The sequence below is a fragment of the Diabrotica virgifera genome, chromosome 3 (genome assembly GCF_917563875.1).
Source record: "Diabrotica virgifera virgifera chromosome 3, PGI_DIABVI_V3a".
Taxonomy (NCBI): domain Eukaryota; kingdom Metazoa; phylum Arthropoda; class Insecta; order Coleoptera; family Chrysomelidae; genus Diabrotica; species Diabrotica virgifera.
This window is the reverse complement of record NC_065445.1, coordinates 185,225,384-185,244,029: the sequence shown is the minus strand read 5'-3', so window position 1 is coordinate 185,244,029 and position 18,646 is coordinate 185,225,384. Positions and strand designations below refer to the sequence as shown.

General features: G+C 30.2%; 1 protein-coding gene across 2 annotated transcripts in view; it reads left to right on the top strand.

Moving 5' to 3' along the window:
• LOC114328095 (proton-coupled amino acid transporter-like protein pathetic) overlaps positions 1–18,646 on the top strand; it is a 148,735-nt gene that overhangs the window by 67,068 nt on the left and 63,021 nt on the right. For both annotated transcript variants that reach the window (XM_050645741.1, XM_028276859.2), the window contains one exon: positions 1,429–1,495. In XM_050645741.1, coding sequence (XP_050501698.1) covers positions 1,437–1,495 — 59 coding nt within the window. In that variant the 5' untranslated portion in view covers positions 1,429–1,436. The remainder of the gene's footprint in view (positions 1–1,428; positions 1,496–18,646) is intronic.

Genomic DNA, 18,646 nt, shown 5'->3' with positions numbered 1-18,646 from the left:
CTAATTTTATTATTGCTTGTGAGATATTGTTTAAACACTTGCATATGTTTAAAAATAATAAACTTTTATTCTCTAAGTTAAAATATATCAACAAAGAAAGTTTTTGCTAAAAAAAGTGTTATTTCAAAGGATAGAGTATGTGTTTTTATTTTGCAATAAACAAATTTATTTATTTATATCGAAATATAATAAAAATTAAAATGTATCAATCATTATCAAAGGTCATTGGAATGCCCAATCAGAGCAAACTATCCGCTGTCCTGCGCGTAGCACCAATAATTAAAGTTTATTTAAAAAAAAATCCTGGCGCCGTGGTAGTTAATCGATTTTTGTTTTGAAAATTGCAAATGAAAGGTACAGTACACTTCTATAAGCAAAAAAAAATTCAACTTGCTAACTGCTTTATTTTCAGTCCTGTAACATTTTGAAAAAATGAATTTTTTTTGCGAAAGCTGGATTGCAAAATTTATTTTGCAAAATCTATTTAACCAATCTTAATTAAATTTACAGTATTGTTTTACTGTATCATAAAGTTTCTGTGAATGAAATATGAAGGTCCTAAATGTAGTATAAATGGTTGAAAAATGTAAAATGCAAATACTTGCTTTTGTATGGCTTTTTCGCAATAATTGCTATTTTGCAACAAGGATGACTATTTTTTAAAGTTTTAACCAATTCTGTATTGTTGGAAATTTAATTACGCAACTTTAACGTCAGTACAAGTTTTCTCGGAAATGAATACTTTTAAAGTTATAATCAAAAAACCAAGAAAAAAATCGAAATTTTCCTTAATTTTTTGACATTTTGATTATTTAAACAATGTTCCGGACCTTTTTGAGAGGGAGGATAACTCAAATATTATTATTTAAGTTATTTTCAAGCAATTTCTGCAAAAAAATTTGAGTCACCTCTCAACGTCCAAATGTACTAATATTTTTACAGATGCGCCCTGGTCTATGAGTAATCGGTGATTATTTGATTTTACACCCTTGTCTTTTAATTATTAATTATGCGCGTCCACTCGACTTTTAAGCTGCCGCACCGCTGCAAGTTGCACTATATGGTGGGTCTCTGTCGCACTTATACATAGTATGCCTATTTATTCGAAAAATTCTAAACAAATACTTGACATTTATTAAAATGTTATAATTTATTGTTAACGCAGTTTATTTAATAATTTATTTATGAATTCAATTATGTATTGCCAATTTGCTAATTAAATACACCAATCATATAGTGCGACAGAGACTCACCAATCGTCAGTCATATAGTGCAACGTGCGGCGTCTTAAAAGTCGGATGGACGGATTAATATATTAAGCTGATTTTTAAAATATTTTCTTTTTAATGCAACATCAGTATAAATCTTTAAATATATGTAATATGTATCTAGAAAAGATTTTTTGTTAACAATTGTTTTTTTTTCTAGACCTCAAGATGGAGAAGGGAAAAGATAATTTTCCTTCAACATATACTGTGTCTACCTTCAGTTCTACGTAAGTATTATCATCAGGAACAAATTTAAATTGTATTTATTCTCAAATAAAAGTTTAAAATTTGTTATCTTATATATAATATCTTCATAGTCGGCACCTGTGCCAAAACTCTGCTTGTTCATTGGCGGATAGATATTATGTACCTCTATGGAAGGTTGTCACTCCATCTTTTGCGCGGTCGACCGATACTTCTTCTATCGATTGGTGATTTATCTCTTACTATTTTGACCACACTTGTCTCCCCCATTCTGGTTATGTCGTTATTCTATTCTTTTTTTTTTCTTTTTATTGTCCATTTGTTTATACACTGTACGTTACATTGCCTTCTAATTTCTTCACCCCTTTTTCGATCGATTCTTCTCAGTACTCTCCTCTATGCCGTTTCCAATAGGCTTTGTGTTGTAGCTGTATCGGGTGTTGTTTCTGATGCATATGTCATTATTGGTCTTACACTAGCTTTATAAATTCTTGACTTCTTCTCAGTGTTAATATATCGGTTTTGCCATATCGTGTTATTAGGCATCCTTCAGATCTATTTGCTTTGTGTACTTGATTTCTTACTTCTTTGTCCAGGTGTCCGTAGCTTTACAATTTAATTCAAAGGTATTTTATTTTCATTACCTGGTCAGTACTGATACCATCAATTTCTATTTTACATCTGATTGGTTCTTTACTGATTACTGATTATACTGTTTTATTTTTCTGAGATGAAATTGTCATATTGAATTCTTTCGCTCTTATGTTAAATCTCTGGGCTAGTCTTTGCAGACTATCTTCATCTTGGGCTATCAATATTGCGTCGTCTTCTTAACAGAGTATTTTTACATCTTTGTTTCCCATTCTGTATCTTCGTTCTTTGTTGACGTTTTTGATGATTTCATCCATGATTAAATTGAAGAACTTAGGACTCAATAAGTCTCCCTGCCTTATCCCACTGTCCACGTATGTCTATAGGTTCTGCAAGTTCATCTATTCTGACTTCCATTTTGTTGTTTGATAGATGTTTTCAATATTTTTTATGATATCTAGGGGGAGTTCTCTATTATACCGAAGATGGATTACATCTTAGAGTCTTACTCTGTCAAATGCTTTATTCAAGTCAATCATACATAGAAATACTGGTCTATTATACTCTAGCGATTTTTCAGTAAACGAAGAAAAAACTAAGTACATGGTGATGAGAAATGCCAAAGAAGCAGTAGAGGACCTTGATATTAATAGAGAACCTTGAGAACAAAGAAAATTTCATTGATGTAGGTGTGAACATAAACAATGTAGAAAGCACAGAAATCATTGACAGAACTAATAAAGGTAAAAGAAGAGCGGTAGCAATGATGATAATGTTAAAAATCGAAGATATCATCAAGAAAAGCAAAATAAAGGCTTTACAGAACTGGCATAAGACCAGTCGCATAAGATCGATGCGAACTGTGGACGCTAAACAAAGCAGAAATACTAAACTAGAAGTATGGGAACAAAAAATATTACGCACAATATACTGAGGAAAGAAAATAGGAGACAAATGAGTTAGAAGAGCTAATAAAGAGTTAATAGAACTTTATGATAGTCCATCGATAGTAGCTCAAATTAAAGCCTAAAGAATAAGATGGCTGGGGCATGTAAAATGACTTCCTGAACTAAGAGCAACCAAACAAATGCTGAGAAGAGACCAAATGAGAAAAAGACGAAAGAGGAAGCCTAGAAGAAAATGGATAGATGCTGTAGAAGAAGATCTAAAAGAACTTAAGATAAGAGACTGGGAAATTAAAGCACTTAATAGGAGAGTCTATAGAGGAATTGTCAATTAAGCGCTGGGCCTTAACGGCCTTTAGAGCTGAACTATTTATATTACTGCTTATACCACAATTATGCAAAAGTCTAGACAGTATAATTGTGAACCTAGTATACAACTAGATAAATTAGTGGTCCTAAATATTGAAAATTTTGTTGCATGCTTCACTGTCTCTTCGACAATTAATTTTTTTTCAACTTTATTGCTTTTAAATGGTTCGTTAATAATATTTAAAAAGTGGCAATGCAGCTAGTCTAGCACAAACTCAAACGGGTATTTTTTTAATTAAAGACTAGACATGTGTCGAGAAATTAGTGTAACAGCCATTTAATAGATATATAAAAAACGACAACTAATTCTGATATGAACTGCGTACTATGTAGACTACTAACATTGATGAAACCAGTCTGCGAACTTTTCCATCTTTGGCTTACAATTTTCTTTTAGAAAAACATCCGGTAAAAAATCATAGAAATAATTCAAATAATTCAGATGCAAAAGTATTCACTAGAATAGTAGGTTAAATAAACGGATTTTAAACAATTATTAAGGCGCAGTGTTACAAAGTTGTTTCATAGGATATCGTTTGATTTTAATTTCTTAAGCTCGGTACTTATACACAACGATTTATCGTAGCGATGTGACTGTGCAGTTCGTTGGTGCAGTTTATCGAACGTCCATTGAGTGTCCACATGACTCCAAAATTTGCCTCGATTAACAGTTCCCTGTCGAAGCTCAGACTATAAACATGTCATTCGTGACAGAAAACGAGGACGTGCTTGCTATACCCTCGCTAGTTTTGCGCAAAATCAGAAGAAAATCAAGGAGTTTGTGACATTGACATATTAAGCGTAGACTCTGCATACTCACCATAAAAGCGTAACGCGGAAACAGCATGGAAACAGTCGATCGATGGTCTATATATCTCTTTTAACCAAGCGAGCCCGCGCGTGTGACTGACAAAGATGGCTAGACCACACAATCCTATGTCGACGTTACACCCCGATGCATTGAGTAGCATATCCCTAGCCAAGTCTATCCTCGTAACATGTCTCTGGTTTGTGGTGTAAGAATTGGCTTCTCAAAAGAAAGGCATACTCTCACCTAAAGGCTATAGAGGGATAATATGATCAAATCTGCCCCCGCGATGATAAGCCCCACGGCTTTTGATTTTGATAAAGCATAAGTATAAAAACATGCGTTCGTATAACTTTCGACTTTATTTTTTGAGCGCTATAGGGAACTTGCACATTTTTTTTTTATTACATTATAATGTTCAGTTTTGTTTAAAAATGACATTTCCAAAATTTCACGCTTCAAAAACTCATAATAACTTAGAAGTACAAATTTAAAATCTTCTTTGGTTTAAAATAGTTCAAACGACCCGTGACGTCACCTAGTTATACTTTATTTGTTTATGTTTATGGTTATATTTAGGTATATTCTTTTTCTTCTTCTTTAGTTTATTGGCCTCCACTACCTGGGTATTTGGCCAGCTCATCGTCGTGGAATAAGGGAAAAATATTTATATTCTAATTACTTTTATTGTATGTCATTGTAATAATATATACCAGTTTGTTGAGATTGGGGTTTGATACAGGTTTTGAAGGAAAGGAAAGAAGGTTTACTGTGGAAAATAAAAGAAAGATTTAGTACCATTTTGTAAAAGTACAAGTTTTCTATGTATTTAAAATAGTTCAAACGATCAAAAATACTTGTGACGTCATATAACTGTATTTTCTACTGACGTTTATAATGTCTAATTTAAAATTATATACAATTTTGTTTACTTTGTTGGTGCAGAATGTAAACATATAACCATATAAGGTTTTAAACATATTAAACATATAACCTATCACGACGCATTTTGGGTTAGCTGCTATAATTTGAATTTAAAATCGTCTTTATAGTCGAGGAAAGAAGCATTTTGGCTCGCAATTTTTTCGTCCAGCATGGATTTACTTGAAATTTTCACTGAAGGTAGGGAATAGTCCAAGGATCATTTTCTATATCATGCCGCTGTACGCTAAAACCTTGGGGGTGGTTGCCACCCCATCTCGGGGGCGGGAATTTTTTATTACATTTTAACCATGCATATCAATGTAAAAAGTAATTCTAAGAAAAATATGTTTTTTACATTTTCTTCGTAAAACTAATATTTTTCGAGTTATTCGCGCTTGAAAGTAACAGTTTTTCAACGAAAAAATCGACTTTTTTAGAGGGTTTTTTGAGAATACCTCAAAAAATATGCATTTAATCAAAAAAATGTAGCTACCAAAATTGTATCTTTTAGTAACATAAACCAAATTCTTTCTCTCTTTAAGACCAATACAAACCGAGATACGGCATGTTAAATGTTAGCTTTTTTCGTCAAATGCATAATTTGAAATATTCAAAGCCAAATAACGGAAAAACTTTGCATTTTTCGAGGAAAGCTTAACTAATCTTTTTTCAAGTATATAGTTAGACCTTTCAAAAAACAATAATAAAAAGCTTCTAGCCTGAAAATTAAGCGACTTATGATAAAAAAAAGGTCGGTACCTGCCCTTCTCTATGAAAAAATCAGTGAAAACAACCCCCTAACTACCCTCCTAATTAAAAATTGGTCTTTACCTTTATGTAATTCCTTTTATATTTGTATTGTCAATACACTAAATAAGTTTGACTTATTTAAAAGGCCTTATTTTAGAAAAATTGGAGTTTAAATAAAAATTAATTTTTTGCAATCTCCCATTTTTCAACTTTTACTTCAAAATATCTCCGAAAATACTGGAGATAAAAAAAAATTATAGATTACTAAATTGTAGATTTTTTAATAACTAAAATTTTTCTATACATAGATTTTCATTTCAGTGAAAAGTTAGCGAGATATAGCTATTCAAACCTCTATTTACGAGCAAACACTCCCTTATTCGAGCCTTTTAAACCAACCCTAATTAAAAACTAAGGGATCCTACGGAATTTAGTTAACATAGTCTTATAACCCTTCAAAAAGTCTACAACGTCATTTTTGAAAAAACTGTTTATCACCAAAAATAGAGGAGCTATGTTTATAAAACAATTTTTTTTTCGACAAATTCGAATAGTCCGCTTATGGACAATTTTCAATGTATGTATAATACCTCAGAACCGGTTCGTATACTGGAAGATGAGTAAAAAACTATTTGTATTTGTATTTGTATTTGTACATATTCGTAAATTCGTATTTTTGTGTAAATAAATGTTTTTGTAATTCTTTAATTCTACTTTTTTTTCTGTATAGATCTATTAAAATATCTACTTATTAAGACTGTAATGTTATTAAGGGTGTTTTTTAAGGGTTGAACTATTCTGATATTATATCCTAAAGTATAAAACAATCATTATTTAACCAATAAAAACCAAATTTTACCCATATTAAAGTTTAAAATAATTTTATATAATTTTTGACAATAAGGGGTAGTTTACACCCCTAAAAATAATCAACGCCCTTAAGCATGATTTAGATAGAATATGAAGTACAGGGTGAGATGATCATAATCCCAAATTTTTTTGTAAATCGATGCAAGCCGAAATTATTCTTTTAGGATAAATAAATTTTTTTATATATAGCTCCAACAAGGGTGGTTTTAAGGGTTGAAATATTATGATAGTATTTCTTGAAGCATAAAACAATCATTATGTAACTAATAAGAACCAAATGTTGACAATATTAAAGTTTAAAATGTTATTTTATAATTTTTAACAATTAGGGGTAGCTTTCACCCTTAAAAAAACAAAAGCGTACAACGGCTCAATATAGAAAATGAACTAGAGGGTGTAATGAGCCTAATCCCAAATTTTTCTACAAATCGATGCTGGACGAAAAAATTGCGAGGTTTTGCCATTTTTTCAGCTTCATTTCCTCGACTATTAGGGGCCAAACGGAACGCAAAAACAACTTTTTTATCTTTGATACATTTTTTAAATTATGTTCTATTGTAATTTATAACATTTTTTTCGAATTTAAAATTTTATGCAAGTTCCCTATTTTGCTTTAAAAAATGTAATAACATTCAAGGAGATGTATCTTTTAAATCCAAAACAGCTTGATATGTTCAAATTTTTCGCTCCGGGGGCTGTATTTGTCTTTGTTATAGTGGACCCTTAGGTCCACAAGAAATAAAACTGAGTGACTAGATATCTACTGAGTGTTCTAGAAGTTCTAACGTCTAACGTTATGTTACATAGATGGAGTTTTCTGGGAGAACTAGAAAATAACGACAAAATACTACAGAAAACCCAACAAGTGCTGCAATTATTAAGTGTAAGAAAAATTGAATAGTTATTTACCCCAGTGTCTGGGAGCAGACGCAATATTACGGATATTAATAAAAAAAAGTTCAGATATTATATAAGTACCTATTGCTAAGCTAAATGATTAATGTCAATATATTTAAACGAATACTGTAGGAAGGTGATCAGGTAGTCTATTTAGTTAGTCATCGCAGTCACAACATTGAAAAAAAATTACACAGACTGAATATTTATATAAAACGACAAGAATTAAGTGTGTACATAAAAAGTTGTGAAACGGTAACTTTGTATGAAATGTTATTGATAACTTTGCTAAATGCGACATTAAGATGGAATATTCCTTCTGATGATTTCACCTTGGTCCACCTGACAGTCGCAGATATAAAAATACTTTTGACACATTTGGAGATTACATAATCATATAGGACTGTAAATGCTATAAACTCCGCAACTATCTCACTTGCCTTTTAGTAATAAAAATATATCATACTTGACCTTATATGCATCAGATACTACTTGTCAATACGTTTCAAACTCATGTTTAATGATCAAAATCGGTTAAGCCGTTCAAACGCTATCGAGCTCCAAAAGTATAATCCATTTAACCATTATCACCGAAATGGTTTATGTAGTTGTAGTGGTTACGACGCTAAGTTTGATAGGGAAATCCGAGTACATTTGCCGACCATAATTATTAGGATGGTTGGGATATGAACTCGGATTGTCTTATCACAAGTTTGGTGGCGTAACTACTAGATCATTTGGGAGAGAATGCTACAAAGGCGACCATTTATAACGCTTAACCTGTAATCGAAAAAAGTTACATTCAACTTCATACATTAAATTTATAAAAAACTTTGAAAAACTCCTGATACAAGAATAAAAAACCGCTAATTCCGTAAAAATGAGTGGCGCATACAATATTCCAGCTACAAAAGAGCCGATATGAATATTACGTGGCGCGAAAATGTATTTTGATTTTGATGAAAAATAAAATCTAGTTTTATTTTGAAAGATTTTTTCCATAATATTTGCTAAACTTAAAGTAAAACGCGCACAAAAAAGCCTCAAAATGTAAACTGTATCAGAGTTACTGTTTTGTGGCGTGTTTTATTTCAAATTTAGCAAATATTATGGAAAAATCTTTTAAAATAAAACTAGAATTTTATTTTTCATCAAAATGAAAATACATTTTCGCGCCACGTAATATTCATATCAGCCCTTTTGCAGCTGGAATATTGTATGCGCCACTCATTTTTACGGCTGCGTAGCGGTTTTTTATTCTTGTGTATCATACAATATACATATACCTGCAAAATATATCTCCTACAATATATTGCCGTTCCTTTTGCGATAATAATATATTTGATACATACGTAACTTAAACCCTTATTCATGTAACTTTAAGAGCATACAGTGTAGCGCGTCATCAATATAACTTCGGGAGATAGTATCATACCCTTTTTCGAACGTTCTGCTAAACTTTGGCAAGAGTGGCAATATTTGACATTATTTAAGATCAGTATTTTGACATAATACTCAAATTATTAGTAAATTATTAGTAAATAAATAATATTTATAAAAATAAACCAAAATGGGTTAACATTTTATGTTTACATAGGTATTTACACGAAATAATAATAAAACAATAATAAATAGTCATTTCGTTGTGAAGCGAAAGCACTCTAACTAGTTTCAACCCTTTTTTTAAATAGAACTTTAAATTAACTTTCCCCATTTTTTTAAACTGTTGATAATATTTTTAGAACAAAAAATCCTCCTAAAACTTTATATACTCGCATTAGAATTTAAAATATTTTTACGTAAATATACTTACCTACATATAAGTAAAACTCAGGATTAACAATAATCTATGTTTTAAATAGTCCAACAAATTAATTATAAAATAAACACTACTTCCCTAAGGATCAAACTAACGAATTCTTAAAATAATATACTACTGCACTGAACAGATATCAACACAGATAACATAATAGATAAGAGAATCGTGCTATTACCTATTACACTTAGAAATCTGACGCAATTTTGTCAAAATGGCAGTGACTATTAAATAGTCACTGTCACTGATTAGTCAACCTAGAGAAATTTTCTCTATGCTGACTAATCAGTTATTTAGTTACAATATGTTCGATTTCTTGTTAGAGATAAAAATTTTTTGTTGTTCCAATATAACACAAAATCTAGGCATGGGATAAAAAAGTATATTTGAAGAAAATGTATTTTTTGTTCTTCTTAATGGCGGTACAGGCTCGTTTTTTTTAATATTGTATTTAGTTATAGAGTAATTTCCGCATACTAACATATTTCTGAAATTAAGCTCTGTGCCGCCATTCATTATTATATTACGGATATGTGTACCAAATATTCCCACTGACCAGTGGTCATTCCTTATAAAGTATGTAGAATAAGTAGGATAGAAAATGTTAAGTAGATAGGTATAGGAAAATATATTGTAAAATAAATGAGCAAAATTGGTGAATCGGCGAATGAGCCTTAAGTGATTCATTAGAATAAGGAGTTTAAATCAACAAAACCTCATCATAGACAGAAGCATAGACACGGGGTAAATCTACTATAAGCATTCCTGGACCTAAGAGAAGCATTTGACACTACAGAAAGGCAAATTATGGGGGAATACTTGAGGGAAATAAGTGTACCAACTACATTGATAAAAATTATAGAAAGTACTTACAAAGAGGTAAAAGGAAGAGTACAAATATCAGGGGAGAAATCGGAAGAATTGAATTGGAAGAGAGGTATAAAAAAGGAGATAATCATTTGCTATTCATAATATCTAGTAATGATCGAATTGACAAGAAACGCTAGAGTAAGAACCAACCAACTACAGACAATAATAGGATACCTTAGATTACAACCGGTAACAATAATAGAGTCCTTAATGTATTCAGACGATGTAGTACTAATATCAGTTTCCGAGAATTAAATGCAGAAAGTAATGGATAATAAGATTATATAAGATCTATGGGTAGAACAAATGGAAGAACTAATAATGGAAATAAACGAGAAAAAAAACAAATATAATGATCATGAGCGGCAAAGAAGATAATGGAATAAAGATAAAATGTAAAAAGAATTGGAAAGAGTTACAATTATTTACAAATACCTGGGAGTTATAATTAGTAACAACGGAAAAATAGACTGGGAAATAACAAATAGATAACAGAAATCAAACAAGATACGGACTGTGACTGTGATCTATGCAAATGAAAACTGGAAAAACATAAAAGAAAGGCAATAGAGATGAGACATTTAAGAAGGATAGTTGGAAAGACAAAATGGGACAGATTAAGTAACGAGACTGTTAGAAGAATGGCCAACCAATAGCCAATAATAAATAAAATAGCAAAGAGCCACTTTTTTTATATACATATACAGCGTGTCTACTTAAGTTGGAAGCAGATGGGAAACTTTTTTATTATTAATTTTACGAAAAAAAGTTATTCTTAATAAAAAGTTCTGCATGTCCCAAAACCTAAGATTCAATCATCAGATACCAATTTTCTTAATAATATACGAGGTATGTCGAAAAATATAAATTTCTTTCAAAGGTAAAGTACCTTTATTTCTCTCAATATCGAAAATTCTTATGATAAAAAGTTGTTTGGAATTAAAAACTAAGATCAAATATGCAATTACATGCTTTTAATAGAAAAAATTTTTTTTTCTCAAATTTATGGATACCCAACATCCTTTTTAATTATTACAAATATGATAACTCTTTTATTATTCATTTTACGACAAAAAGTTATTCTTCATAAAAAGCTCTGCATGGTCTAAAATCTAAGATACAATCCTGATATATCAACTTTTATTAATTTTATACGAGGTGTGTCAAAAAATATGAAATTCGCTAAGATTATAGTACCTTTATATTTCACAATATTTCAATTAGAGGGATGTAGTTGCATATTGAAACATAGTTTTAATTATAAACAACTTTTTTTAATATCCATTTTCAATATTGTGAAAAATAAAGGTACTTTACTCTTGAGTGAAATACATATTTTTTGACATACCTCGTATAAAATTAATAAAATGTGATATCTGATGGTTGGATCTTCGGTCTTAGGACATTCAGAGCTTTTTATAAAGAATACCTTTTTTTCGTAAAAGTAATAATAAAAGAGTTATCGTATGTGTAATAAATAAAAACGAAGTTAAGTATCAATAAATTGAGAAAAATTTGAAAAATATTTTTGTTTCAATTAGAAGCATGTTATTGCATATTTGATCTTAGTTTTTATTTTCAAACAACTTTTCATAATAAGAATTTTCGATATTGAGAGGAATAAAGGTACTTTACTCTTGAACGAAGTTCATATTTTTTGACATACCTCGTATAATATTGACAAAATTTAATATCTGATGATTGAATCTTAGGTTTTAGAGCATGCAGAACTTTTTATAAAGAATAACTTTTTTCGTAAAATGAATAACAAAAAAGTTTCCCATATGTTTCCAAACTTAAGTAGACACGCTGTAGACATCCTCTGCCACTTTTTCTTTACGATGTTATTTGCTTTATGGACTTTTCTTGTAATTCTGTTGGGTTGCATCCTCATCAGATGAAAAAAATGGATAGGTACAGCAGGTAGTAGGGGCGCACAAAATCCACAGATGAATTGAAAATAATGGAAAGAATAGAAAAAAATTAAAAAATGGGTGAATGGAAATTAAAATAGCTAGCCCAAATTCGACACCCCCATATGGTAAAAGGAAGGGGAGAAAGAATGAAACAAATCAACAAAACTGTACAAACTAACACTTGTTCGTCGATATAAAAAGACAGTTTTTACGCTATAAAGTACATTATCTTTTTAATAACACACCTGTACAATAAAATAAATATTCCTAATATGAAAGTCATTGCTATTTTCAATTAAACAGGTTCAATGTGGACATGTTCCTTAACGAGAACAAAATATGACAAAGTACGTTACTGTAACAACAGAAAAATGCACTTTAAATGGCATAATAATGTATCTTTTACAAAAGTAATTTTATATCTTTATGCAGCATGCAGCAGACAAATGACGCAACAGTCATTCGCCTGACAAGTAGTAGCGAATAAAAAGAATCGCTTCCTTAATTATTAGCTAGCTCAAGAAAACGTTACCTAACCAGTAAAACGAATGGGAAAAAGGATTGCCAATTGATATATTGTTTTAAGATGACTCATGCAGACATTTATCTTAATCGTAGAAGCGCGGTTTGTTGTTATTTTGAATAAGTAAAGGTGGTTGGCCATGGATCTAGCACGAAGATTAGAATAGTTGCAAAAAAGGCTCTTAATCGCTCAGGTGGGTCATTGTCTTCCAAGAATGAACACTTCCTGTAACATTAAATAACAGTTTTATAAATATGTAAAAATATAAATACATTAACATCACTTAGCATTCTTTCAGTTTAAGTATATTTTTTAGCATCCAATATATTTACTGTAATCTTTCTCATTACAAACAACAAGCAATATGTATAATTTATGTACAATAACATAGTGGGCAGTCGCCCATGACGACTATGACGAGCACCCAGGTGCACAGTATAACAGGCACAGTTTAATACAGATAAAAAATATGTACTGACAACAATAGTACATTCTTTCACGATTTTTGCTCTAAATTTTAAAGAACACCTTGGATTGACATGAAATTTGGCATACGTATAGCTTACATGTCAAAGAAAAAAAGTGATATTGTGACGATGTGTGCTTTTTCCCTGGGGGTGACTTTCACCCCCTCTTGGGGGTGAAAAAATATATATCCAAAATAAGTCCAGAAATGGGTAAACTGACTAATTTTAAGTAACTTTTGTTCTATAGTAGACCAGGGCGCATCTGTAAAAATATTAGTACATTTGGACGTTGACAGGTGACCCAAATTTTTTTGCAGAAATTGCTTGAAAATAAATCCAATAATAATATTTGAGTTATCCTTCCTCTCAAAAAGGTCCGGAACATTGTTTAAATAATCAAAATGTCAAAAAATTAAGGAAAAATTCGATTTTTTTCTTGGTTTTTGATTATAACTTTAAAAATATTCATTTCCGAGAAAAGTTGTACTGACATAAAAGTTGCGTATATAAATTTCCTACAATATAGAATTGGTTAAAAATTTTAAAAATAGTCACCCTTGTTACAAAATAGCAATGATTGCGAAAAAACCATACAAAAACAAGTATTCGCATTTTACGTTTTTAAACCATTTATGCTACACATAGGACCTTCATATTTCACCCAGAAAAACTTTATGATATAGTAAAATAATACGGTAAATTTAATTAAGATCGGTTTAATAGATTTTGCAAAATAAATTTCGCAATCTAGCTTTCGCAAAAAAAATTCATTTTTTCAAAATGTTAGAGGACTGAAAATAAAGCAGATAGCAAGTTGAATTTTTTTTGCTTATAGAAATGTACTGTACCTTTCATTTGCAATTTTGCAGAATTAAAATCGATTAACACCACGGCGTCAGTAATTTTTTTAAATAAACATTAATTATGGGTGCTACGCGCAGGACAGCGGATAGTTTGCTCTAATTCAGGAGCGTCATTTGAAATTTTGTTTGGGGGGGGCAAGCACTATATATACAATACATTATATATGATGTTATGATGAATATTGATGTATTTTTTGTAAATTTCAGTCATTTTTTAGGGCCAGGGGGGGGCAAATGCCCCCCCCCCCTGGACGCCCAAATGACGCCCCTGCTCTAATTGGTCATTCCAATGACCTTTGTTAATGATTGATACATTTTAATTTTTATTACATTTCAATGTAAATAAATAAATTTGTTTATTGCAAAATAAAAACACAGACTTTATCCTTTGAAATAACACTTTTATTAGCAAAAACTTTCTTTGTTCATATATTTTAACTTAGAGAATAAAAGTTTATTATTTTTAAATATATGCAATTGTTTAAACAATATTTCACAAACAATAATAAAATTAGTTTGATTTTTGTGGAATTAAAATATTAAAATACAACAAAATATAGAGTAAGAAAATAATATAATAGATAAAGATTGGAGAAATTTTGGTGGAAATCAACTTGTATGAATCGAACACCGCTGTCCTGCGCGTAGCACCAAAAATTAATGTTTATTTAAAAAATTTTCTGACGCCGTGGTAATTAATCGATTTTAATTTTGCAAATTGCAAATGAAAGGCACAGTATACTTTTATAAGCAAAAAAATTTCAACTTGCTATCTGCTTTATTTTCGGTCCTGTAACATTTTGAAAAAATGAATTTTTTGTGAAAGCTGGATTGCGAAGTTATTTTGCAAAATTTATTGAACCGATCTTAATTAAATTTACAGTATTGTTTTACTGTATCATAAAGTTTTTCTGGATGAAATATGAAGGTCCTAAGTGTAGCATAAATGGTTGAAAAAAGTAAAATGCCAATACTTGATTTTGTATGTTTTTTTTTCGCAATTATTGCTATTTGGCAACTAGGGTGACTATTTTTTAAATTTTTAACCAATTCTATATTGTAGGAAATTTAATTACGCAACTTTTATGTTAGTACAACTTTTCTCCGTAATGAATACTTTTAAAGTTATAATCAAAAAACGAAGAATAAAATCGAATTTTTCCTTCATTTTTTGCCATTTTGATTATTTAAACAATGTTTCGGACCTTTTGGAGAGGGAGGATAACTCAAATATTATTATTTGATTTATTTTCAAGCAATTTCTGCAAAAAAATTTGAGTCACCTCTCAACGTCCATCTCAAAACAGATGCGCCCTGGACTATAGAGCTTTTTCGCTAGGGCCGGTATTTCAATAGCTACTTAAGCTTTTGCTTAGCTAAGCCTGTGTCAAAAGTTAAGGAGAAGCTTAAGCTGGGTGCCGTATTTCCATCATTCTCGTAACTAAACTGATGCTCAGCTGTAAAGTTAATTGGTTTGGTACCTCTGAATACGTCAAAGTGCCAGAGCTAACTGTTCTGAGTTAAAAACCACTACTATTGACATTTAATTTTATCTTGTCATCTGTATCAATGTTATTTTTACTTCGCTTAATTTTGTGTACATGGTACATGTGTTTTTAGTTTATTGTCTATATTTTCTCTGGTTATATTTTTATTGTTATTTTGCATAAGCAATAGATCCGTCTTTGTAATTTTGTTTTATTCCTTAAAATGTCAAATTGGAATGTAAGTTTATTTTTGTAAAATAAATATACCTACCAAGCATTGTAGAAATAAACAATTTTCATGTGCCTACACCTTCCAAAAGTAGTAAGAATTTTAATAATCGTTATTACGATTAATAAATTAATAGATTATTATTTAATAATCCAATAATAACGTTATTACTTAAAAGTTGGTTTTCAAAACAACTCTATAATTAATAATCTATAGAAACAACCTCAAAAAACAGAAAATAAATTTTAAGCAAATGCTTAAACCAACTCCCGCGCGAGCTTAAAATTATTTGGTTTAAGCCTAGGCTTAAGCCTCAAATTGAAGTGGAAATACAGGCATCTAAGCTTAAGCAAAGGCTTAAAGTAAGCTTGGGCTTAAGTGAGGTTGGAAATACCGGCCCTTTTTAAGTCAACACTTTTCGAGTTATTTGCGAGTGAATATGTTCATTTTTCAACAAAATAACCACATTTTTAGATGGTTTTTCACAAATAACTCAAAAAGTAAGTATTTTGTCAAAAAAAATGTTTTTATTTAAAAATATAGCCTATAAAATAGTAAAAAAAATGGTGTACGCGTTAGGTCTCTGGATCTCGTAGAACCACAGTTATAGCCAATGAAAAGTAGATTCATATTCACCAAATTTCAAATAGAATATTTCGACGTGAAATATCCAAAAAATTAAGCACTTTTTGGGGAAAACCCATTCAATTTTTTTAAAGTGTTTAAAAAAAGCTTTATTTCTGTTTTTACAAAAAGTTTCTAGCATTAATTTTAAGCAAGTTACGCTCAAATTAAAGTTGGTCCCTTTTGTTTTGACAAAAAAAAAATCGGGAAGACCACCCCCTAATTAGCAACTTAAATGAAAGTATACGTTACCGCTCCACAAATTATTTTACTTATGTTGTTTTTATATGATCTGTAAGTTTCATCGATTCAAAGTCCTTATTTTTGAAAAAATTTGGTTTTAAATTAAAATTTTTAAAATTTTAATTTTGAAAAATATGCTTTTTTTCAAAATAACTTAAAAATTGTTAGAGATACCAAAAATCTCGAAAAACAAAAAAAGTCAGCATTGCTTTTCTGAATATCATGTATTTTTTTGTTTTACTGTTAGACAAAAGTTGATTAAAATTTCGACACCCCCTTCGAACAAGGTTGTAACTCATTTTTAGCGATTTTACAGGAGAGGCAAAAAACGAAAACAAGAATTTTTAAAAATTTGTAGCGAAATGATTAGACCCTTTTACACTAATGTGATATGATATTTATAACATAATAAGGGATTACTGTGAGATGTATGCTTTGTAATTTTATTAGCTATTGAGAATCTTGAGTTTGATTGAGATACAACCTTGAGATTTTACACTCTCCGTGTTATTTATTTCTCCCGTTTAACTAGTAAAAGGTTGTATGTTTTGAGTTATTTGCAATATAGCTAGGAGAAAATTAGTTTTTATGGTTTATTTAAACAAAATACCAACTCACAGTTTACACAATTTTAATTGGAAATTATAAATTTTACAATAACAATAATATTCAACACAACTTCTATCACTATGAAAAAATCATGGTATAAAATATCTCAAATTTTTCGCATTTTTATTGCGTAGCTGTAAATATTTAATTTTAAACCATTTTAGTTTATTACTTTACTCTTTTACTATTAATATCTACTTCAAAATTAACATGTGTGCCCTTAAATGGGTCAAAATTTAGAATTTGCTTCAGATTTATTTCATTTACGGATTTAGGCTTGCCTGATGCTTTGGCATATCGTATCATGGTTAACCATTGGTGTGGAGGATATACCACTCAATGTTTTTTTCTGTTTTTCTATAAGGGCATGCATTGAACCACCCTCGTTTTGTGAATGTGCTATTTCTAAAAATACATGTGTAATGTTAATATTAAACTTTTTCACTACATATAAGTACGTAGCAAACACTATTCGATACTTATTTTGTCCACCGCAACTACCAAAAAGAAAAAAAAACTCCGTAAATCCGTTTTTACTTTTATTTCGATAATTTGACTTATGAGATGCACCATATGTTTGAATACGTTATAAATTAAGCATACGTGCAACAAAGTTGTAACTCATTTAAAAACCTTGTTAATCGTCAAGTATAAAGAAAGTAAATATTTTACATAGGGAGTATCCAGTGTTACTGCCTTCTTCAAGCTAAAATGGAGTAAAATGGCATACGTAACTTAAAATACAACTTCTTATTAGCCAAATTATTGAGAATTAAACTATGTCGTTTATATTGACGTGTGCGCAATTTTTTGCTGAATTTGCCTGTGTTGAAATCTGAAAAAAGATGTAACTTGAGTTACAACCTTGTTCGATGGGGGTGTCGATTTGGTGTTTCTAAATTTGCATACATTCGTGATCAGTGATTCGTTCAACCCCTTTTAACTACAGCCCTTTCAATAAGAAGGACTTTGAACCGATGAAATTTACAGATCATATAAACAATACATACACGAGTCAAGAAACTTGTGAAGTCGTAACGATTAAGTTCATTTAAGATACTAATTAGGGGGTGATTTTCTCGATTTTTTTACCAAAACCAAAAGGGACTAACTTTATTTTGAGCGTAACTTGTTTACATTTGATGCTAGAATTTTTTTTTAAACAAAAATGAAGCTTTTTTAAACACTTTAAATAAGTTGTAATGAGTTTTCCCCAAAATGTGTTCATTTTTGGTTATTTCACGTTAAAGTATTCCATTTGAAATTTGACGAATATGAACCTATTTTTCATTAGCTATAACTTTGCTTCTACTAGGTGTAGACACGAGATATATACACCATTTTTTTAAATTTTTTACACGCTATATTTTTGCTACGAACATTTTTTCGACAAAATACTTACTATTTGAGTTA